Genomic DNA, 8,923 nt, shown 5'->3' with positions numbered 1-8,923 from the left:
CGTCCGCAGACATAAACCTCCTGCAGATATTTTAAGTAAAAACAAACACCAAATTAGAGTACACTCATGGTGTGACATGGAACATAGTTATAATTCATAACCATTATTTAATCATAAAGCCAATTTGGATCTATTCCATTATTTTATTAACCGGGGTATCAAAATTTAACCAACACTAAATAAACAGCATCTCGAGGTTCATATTATTATTCAAAACAAAAACCGAAACTTTGTCTCTCCATCCCTCCGCCGGAGATTACGCCGGAACCAATGCCTCCGATTCCGTGATCGGAAAACCCAGAGCAGATATCATGGATCACAATCTCCTCCGATCCGTCGCTTATTTCATCTGAAACGTGTTTTCCGACTCATTCCATATTAATTTGATCAATTCGAAGGTTTGACATTGTTTTCATTGCTTTAATTTCACTTCACCTTGTTCAGATTGGTTTCATTTTGTAAATCTGTTAGGATATGTTAAAATTTGGATTTATTATAGTCATAATTTACATATTATACCGTAGCTACTGAAGTCTAGGGATGTTCTTCGGGTTTCTGGTTTTTCAGGTTTCGTGTTTTGCTGCTCGGGTTTCAAAGTTTTAAATCTAGATCCAAAACCCAACTCCAATCTGTCACAACTTTTTCGGTATGGGTTAATCGGGTTTCGAGTATTCTAAATTTGGATTAATTTTTAATTTCAGTCATAATTTACTTTACATATTCTACCGTAGACTTTTAGCTACTGAAGTCATTAGCTCAGATCTACATACTCATATACTAATAACAAAAACCACTACATCTAAATATTCACGTGATAATATTTTCTTTTATGATTTTAGTGAAGGTGTTTAGATTGGCATGATACATCATCATCATAAACATGTCATTCAAAGGTCTTGTGAAGGAAATGCGAGACGGGATTGGGAGTATTTCCAGAAGAGGAATTGAAGGCAGACACTGGAGAAACCGAGCCCGATCTCATATCGTGCCTGATGTAACTCCGTTAGAGCTGGTGAACCAAGGTCAGTGGGCTAACTTGCCTCCTGAACTGCTGTTGGATATTATTAGCAGGATCGAAGAGAGTGAGACTTCATGGCCTGCGAGAACTGTTGTTGTGTATTGTGCGTCGGTTTGTAAATCGTGGAGAGATGCTACTAAAGAGATTGTTAAGACTCCTGAAGAATGTGGAAGATTAACTTTTCCAATCTCATTGAAACAGGTTAGTTTGTCAAATGTGAATTTGTGATGATTGCTGATGTGAAACTGTTTTAATTTGTGTTTCTTGATGATAATGATAGCCGGGACCTCGTGATTCACCGATCCAGTGTTACATAAGAAGAGATAGAGCAACTTCCATACACCGATTGTACTTTGGGCTGACCCCATGTGAGTCATGATGATCACTATTCTTTGCTGTTTAATACACTCACAAGTTTGTGTTCTGTAATTTGGTTTGTAAACGAACCGAATTAACCCGAACGCGCATCAATGGAGCATATTTGTGTGTGCTTGTTTGACTTAACACTCTTTCTTGTTTGTGTTTGTTTATTAAGAGAATGAGCATGCTTCATGTTTGTTCGTTAACGTTCTAAATGAACAGCTTTTGAATGTATACGAGCGAACATAACTGAACGTGGATGAAAAAACATAACTGAACTAAAACTAGCTGGAAGTAATGTGAATAACGAGGCATGAAAAGTTATTAAAACTATACTAAGTTGTAATAGGCCAAAAACATTAAAATGAATATGTTAACGATTGTAAAAGAACAAACTTAAAACAAATGTACAAAAATGAACTCAAACGACTAAACATAAACAGATTTAAATGAATGAATGTTCACAAACATAAACAAACTTCTTGTCGGATGGTTTATGAACTGTTCACTGAACGTTTGGTCAGTTCGTTTACAGGCCTATTTATAATTCCAAAAAGAAAAATACAATCTTGCCAAACCCTATGCATTTGTCTCACAGTTACAAGTTTTATGATCAACAGCCGAAGGTGAAAGTGATAAACTTTTACTAGCAGCAAAGAAAATAAGAAAAGCAACAAGTACAGAGTTTGCTCTATCTTTAGTTGCAGATGATTTCTCTCGCACAAGTTCAACTTATGTTGGCAAATTAAGGCAAGTTAGTTAAACTTATAACGATTCATGAATTGATTTTATATTATTTATAATTATCTTTTTGATAAACAGGTCTAATTTCCTTGGAACCAAGTTCACCATATATGACAGTGAACCACCAACCGATGCAACAAGTCTACACATTAATAATAACCGTTCAAGCCAAAGATTCCATAAAAAACAAGTATCTGTTAGAACACCCGTGTGTAACTATAGCATAGCCACCATCTCATACGAACTAAACGTGTTACGAACACGTGGGCCCCGTCGAATGAACTGTATAATGCACTCAATACCCGTTTCCTCAATTCAAGAGGGAGGAACTGCCCCCACTCCAAAATCATTCCCGCACTTGTTTGATGACTCGTTCAAAAGCAAAGATTTGAATGCCACGCCATCATCAGCGGGGCCCGTTTGTTTTGATTCACTGATGCTAAAAAACAAAGCGCCTAGGTGGCACGAACAGTTACAATGCTGGTGCTTGAATTTCAAAGGGCGTGTGACTGTAGCATCGGTGAAGAACTTTCAGCTGGTGGCTTCGGTTGACCCGACTCATAACGTGTCAGCTGCAGAACAAGATAAAGTTATTTTGCAATTCGGAAAAATCGGTAAGGATATTTTCACGATGGATTATCGGTACCCGCTTTCTGCTTTTCAAGCGTTTGTAATTTGCCTTAGCAGCTTTGATACAAAACCCGCGTGCGAATAATAATGATCATGATGTGGGCCTGGTCGGGTTGTTATTCGGTTGCTATTTCACATACATGAGTCTTGGTAAAGAAGGTTTTCTGTATGTGTGGAGTACTGTCTAGAATTGTTATAGGTTATAAGCTTGAAAATATTAGAAGCATAATTGACTAGTTTCTTATGTAGCTGTTCTAATTTCAACAGTTATGAAGTCTGTTTTTTTGGCATATGATGTGGTGTAGTTGACTTGAAGCGTGCCAAAGTAGATACGTCTTGGAATGCATTGTGTTGCATTACGAGTTTCAGTTGAGTGAGCAGACTAAACAAATTAACATGAAAACAAAAGTGTTTGGTAAAGTACTAGTTGTCACATTATTTGAACCTAGCACATTAAACACATTTCATGATTGGGATATTTATCTTTAATAACCCAAACTTTGTTTCATTCCTAAGTCAAACTTTAAAAATATACCAACTTTAAAAATATACCATAACAGTCCCAAGTTTTATTCTATTGGCCTCCAATGATCTTTTCACAAACGGGGTTAGATTTTGCTAGTTTTTGTGATGTGAATGATGACGTATAATTATATGATGATGTGGTAAAATAGTGGCGTGAACTGCTTATGTGGTAAAAAGTTGTTTCTAAACTAAAATTAAATTTTTTCTTAACAAATTAAACGAAACGAACTACTTTTTTAACAAAAATAAATGAACAGAACAACTTTTTTAACAAAAATAAACGAACCGAATCACTTTTTTTAACAAAAATAGAATAGCCGATTCACTTTTTTTAACAAAAACAAACGAACTAAACAAGTTTCTTAACAAATATAAACGAACCAAACTACCTTTTTAACAAATATAAACGAACCAAACTACCTTTTTAACAAAAATAAACAAACCATACCACCACCACCCCCGTTCTGGTATGGACCACTTCTAACGCAAAATGCGTTCTGTTTGAACTCTCTCGACCTGAGTTTATTTTTGTTAAAAAAGTGGTTCAATTTGTCGATTTTTGTTAAAAAAAAAGTGGTTCGGTTCGCTGATTTATGTTAAAAAAAGTGGTTTTTTTTGATGATTTTTTTTAAAGTGTTTCTGTTCATTGATTTTTAAAAAAAAAAAAAAAAGTGGTTCAGTTCGTTTAGTTTTGTTAAAAAATGGTCTCGTTCGTTTAGTTTTGTTAAAAAAGACTGGTTCGGTTCATTTTTTTTTGTGTTAAAAAGAGTGGTTCGATTTGTTAATTTTTGTTAAAAAAAAGGTGTTCGATTCATTTAAATTTGCTAAAAAAATTAGTTCGGTTTGCTTATTTTTGTTAAAAAAATGGTTCGGTTTCTTTATTTTGGTTAGAACAATTTAATTTTATTTTAAAAGTATTTTTTTACCTCATCAGTAGTCCACATCACTTTTTTTGCTACATCATTGTACACGTCACCATCCAAATCATTAAAAACTAAAGAAATCTAACATCGTTGGTGAAAAGCTCATTGACAGCTAATAGGATGAAACTTAGGACTGCTGTCGTAAATTTTTAAAGTTTGGTTTAGCGTCAGCAAATGGGACAAAGTTTGAATTAATAAAATCCAATATCCCTTCATGATTCTTACATACAGTGGACGGGGACACATATTAAGCTCGAGCTTTGGCTTTTTTCGAGTTTTATTTCTAAATCTCAAACTCGACTTGCGATTAATTTTTCAAACTAAAGCTCAACTTATTTATTATTTATTAGTTAATTTATATATGCGTTCCTTTTAAATACATTTTTTTTTTATTTATAACGTAATCTATATTATTTATTTACTTTCTAATAATTTTATATATGATGATTATTACTTATTAATAAGGGGGTGTTTGGGTGAGCCTTTAAAACTTGTTTATTTGCTTGTCTGTTTGTTGAAAAGTAAAATGTGTTTGGCAAATCATCTCCAAAAGCTTCAAATTGAAGCTTTTTAAAAGTTATTTTTGCTTTTCAAAAAACAAATAAGCAAAATAACACTTTTAGAAGCTCACCCAAACACCCTCTAAATAAATATGTATCAAACATAACAGACAACAATTATATCAATCTTGGGCTCGCTTAGGGCAACAAGCAGCCTCGAGCTGGTTTATCAAACAAAAAGTAATTGACCTAATAGCAATCCTATCATATGACAAATAATAATCAAGGAAAATTATGGAATAAAACTCATCAAACAATCCTAAGTATCCATATGCATGAACTAATTATAAATAAATCTTTTACCAAATCATAAAAACCATAACAATCAATAATCCCAAGTCAAATCAAAACATCAAAGTAGGTTCATCATAACCTAGGCAGTCTAAGGGTTTAGCCAACAACCATACTCAAGAACAAAAGAAAGTAAATAGGTTTAAACAATAAATTCATGACGAATATAATAAATTCAAACCGACTAATAAGGATTCTTGGATGAGTAGGTGTTAAACCCGGATGCTACTTGGTTGAACCAAAGACTTTCTCTTTTTCTTGCCTTGCTGCTCACTTTTTCGTAATCTGATGTTTCGAACAGTAGCCATCCGTAGGGTAAACAAAAAACTCCTTTGTGACTTCCCAAACCCGAAAGAATAATAATTTTTCTTTTAATGTTGTCCACTCAATCCCACGTGAGCTATCTCTGATCAATCAATCAATCCACAATGATGGCTGCTCCACCGCCACCTTCAAGAAAACCAATAATAATGATTGTGGTGTTGTAGGTTAAGTTCCCAAATCCCCACCGTAGGGTTCTAAAAAAAATAATATATTTATAACCCTGCTATTGTTATGTCGGTTAAGAATTAAGTATGGGCTTCCATAGTCACAAGAACATATTCTTCAAAAAGTGAATTAATTTCAAATTTTCACAATAGCCCCCTCATGTTTTCTTCATATTTATTCAGTTCTCAAAGTAATTTTCATTAATAGTTTCATATGACCACTTTATTCGTTGGTTTCAAGTTTAGTAAAAGTGCTCCATTTTAGCCCGTTGTCTCTTGAAACCATTAAACTCACACATGAGCCAAATAATAATCATATTCAATAAAAACTTGGCTCAAAAGCACTTAAAAGTATATAGAATATTTATAGAATAATATGTATAATTGAGACCACATCAAATATCCCCATACTATTTTTTCGTCCCTGAAAAAGTATCATTGCAAAGTGATCAGAATTGGAGAAATTCAGTCTTACAAACATATAGGTTATCTTAAAATTTTTAGAACAACGCAAAAACTGCGATCACCGATATTTTTGTTCACTTAAACCCATGCCTTTGTCTTTACCGGGACAAGTAAGATCCAACTATTATTATTATTATTATTTTGTATATAATCTAGTGGAATCCACAGTCAAGACCCGTTTTATTTTTGATTTTACCGGATCAAACCACCCCAACTTGACTTAAACCTCATAGATAGCAGATTAAAACATTGTTGCACATTTTTCATGAATAGCTAAGACGATCAAGGATATTGTTTATCCACCTAAATTTAAACATCAAAGTCTACCAAGCAGCCATTGGATACGATTAAGGTTCAATTATTCAACTAACTAGCTAGTGTTCCTCACTACATTACGTACCCCCGTTATCAAGCAACATCTCGGACCCATTACCACCCGTGAGTTTACAAGTTTCCATCTGTCGGCTTACATACGTCGTGTCTCTAGTTGATCCTATTCTTATTGGTATGGGATGCAAGTAAGAGGACCACGTATGACTAACAGCGGGATGATCACTGGATCATCAAGATTTTACTTCACTGTAATTGATGTAAGTGAGTGTAATGATTGCAGTAAACTGCGGGTTTATGCTTAAAAGCTTTTATTTATTTAAATATCCGAAAATACTCAGATGAACAACCGTAAAAAGACCCGTGGTCTCAGAACCCGAGGCATCCCATCAATACAGGATTTAAGGCTATAAAACCATACGCCTATGAAGTATTAAACACTAAATCTAGAAGTGTAAGTTTTTAAGTTTATATCACAGGCTACAAAGTATACTTTAACGTTTAAACCTACCCAAGCATCGTATGATAGCGTATTCTGGTTTCTTTAAAATTCATAGTTTTCTACAATCGAACTAAAAATGAGGCTTGAGTATGGCTCGACCTTTCATCTCGTATTTTATACAGACTCAACATATTTCCCACTAAAAATCATATTATATTGTTTAAAACCAACTATCAAACTGCCCTTTCATTCTCAAGGCTGAGCCTACCGACATATCCCAAGTTAAGTGCGTGTTCTTTAATTATATCTTATTATTAGTAGTTTAAAAAAACCGATTCCCGATAAGTATTCTCATCTCCCATTTATACGCAAAAAGAAACAAAATCAAGGGACATTTTTCAAAAAAAAAATTTTATAAATAAAAACTTAAACGAAAAAAAAACTAAAACGAAAAAACATATGTATTCCCATCCCCACACTTAAAATTTGTATCGTCCTCAATGCAGGAACGGAAACACGACTCAAAAATACAAAATAAAACAAAAACTAAAAAAAACAAAAATAAATAAGAACAAAACAAAGCTAAAAAATTAAGAATTAAAAAATATAAAAACAAAGTAAAAAGGAAAAGACTTAGCTGGTAGTATACGTATGAAGTATGACGCTAAAGTCTTTCATAAATGCCCTCCATCTCCAAACATGCTCAACAACTAGTATCTCCTTTCTCTCGTACATGAAAGGAAGCGGCAACAATACAAACAATATCTAAAAACTCATCTTATCAACCTTGATAGATATTAAGCATTCAAAGTATGGAACCAGACCAACCAATCAAAACATAAAAACAGCAAATAACTAATAAGAAAAGTATACGGCTCCTACTTCTCAATCCCCATACTTGAATGTTGCATTAAACTTCAAGGGGATCTTCTCTCTATCTTCCTTCACAACTTACCAAAACTAAAAAATAAAGAAAAACTACAAAAAATTACGTTAGTGACTCAAGGAAAAATAAAAATAAAATAGAAATAAAAATAGGAAAGAATGTACAAACTCTACACTTGAGTTTTCACTCAAGAACCACGTGTGACAATTCAATGCGACGGATCGAGAGGAGTTTTCTCCATCTCGATTGATTCTTCCGGTCCTCCAAGATAGTGCTTTAAGCGTTGACCGTTCACCTTCCAAGAGGTTCCGTTATCTGGGTTCTCCAACTCCACCGCTTCATTCAGGAAAACATCTTTCACCAAATACGGTCTCGTCCACTTCGATCTCAATTTACCTACAAACGACTTCAAACGAGAGTTAAATAACAATACCTTATCACCTTTCTTGAACTCCTTTCCGCCTTTCAACCGTCGATTGTTTAGAGCTTTCGTCTTTTCTTTGATGTTCAACGATCGGGAATATGCTGCATCCCGAAGCTCCTCCAACTCATGAATATGAAAGTATCTTTTCCTTACGGCCTCGGTAAGATCGACATTCACCGTCTTCAATGCCCAATAAGCTCGATGCTCCAACTCTACCGGAAAATGATAAGACTTACCATAAACAAGCAAAAACGGTGTAGTACCCAACGGAGTCTTGTACGCGGTCTGGAATGCCCACAACGCATCATCTAACTTCTCCGACCAATCTTTCCGACTAACCCCAACCGTCTTCTCCAAAATCCTCTTCACCCCTCGATTTGCGTTATCGACTTGACCATTCATTTGAGGGTGATAAGCAGTAGAGGTACGATGAGTAACCCCATAACGAGCTAACGCCTTCTCCATGACGGTATTATAAAAATGGGTGCCCCGATCACTAATAATAGCTCTCAGAGTACCGAAACGAGTAAACAACTTCTTGAGGAACTTCACAACAACTCGTGCATCATTCGTAGCCAACGCTTAGGCTTCCACCCACTTCGACACATAATCAATCGCCACCAAAATATACTTATTACCATTCGACGTGGGAAACGGTCCCATGAAGTCGATGCCCCAAACATCAAAGATTTCAAGAATTTGTATGGGGTTTTGAGGCATCTCATTCTTGGATGAAATATTACCTGTTCTTTGGCACGCATCACAAAGCTTCACAAACTCCTCAGCATCTTTAACAACTGTCGGCCAATAGAACCAACTATCAAACACCTTCTGTGC

General features: G+C 34.8%; 1 protein-coding gene across 1 annotated transcript; it reads left to right on the top strand.

The window, feature by feature from the left end:
- The first annotated feature begins 324 nt into the window (after positions 1–324).
- LOC143608246 (tubby-like F-box protein 5) lies at positions 325–3,018 on the top strand. Its single transcript, XM_077083351.1, has 5 exons — positions 325–398; positions 840–1,219; positions 1,299–1,386; positions 1,999–2,128; positions 2,201–3,018. The coding sequence occupies exons 2-5, from the start codon at positions 881–883 to the stop codon at positions 2,835–2,837; spliced, it is 1,194 nt and encodes a 397-aa protein (XP_076939466.1). The 5' UTR covers positions 325–398; positions 840–880; the 3' UTR covers positions 2,838–3,018.
- Positions 3,019–8,923: the final 5,905 nt, after the last annotated feature.

This window comes from Bidens hawaiensis, unplaced genomic scaffold, assembly GCF_021521415.1.
Source record: "Bidens hawaiensis isolate Kalapana, Puna unplaced genomic scaffold, B.hawaiensis_p1.1 tig00112949_1, whole genome shotgun sequence".
NCBI classification, from domain to species: Eukaryota; Viridiplantae; Streptophyta; class Magnoliopsida; order Asterales; family Asteraceae; genus Bidens; species Bidens hawaiensis.
This window is presented reverse-complemented; position numbering and strand designations above follow the sequence as displayed.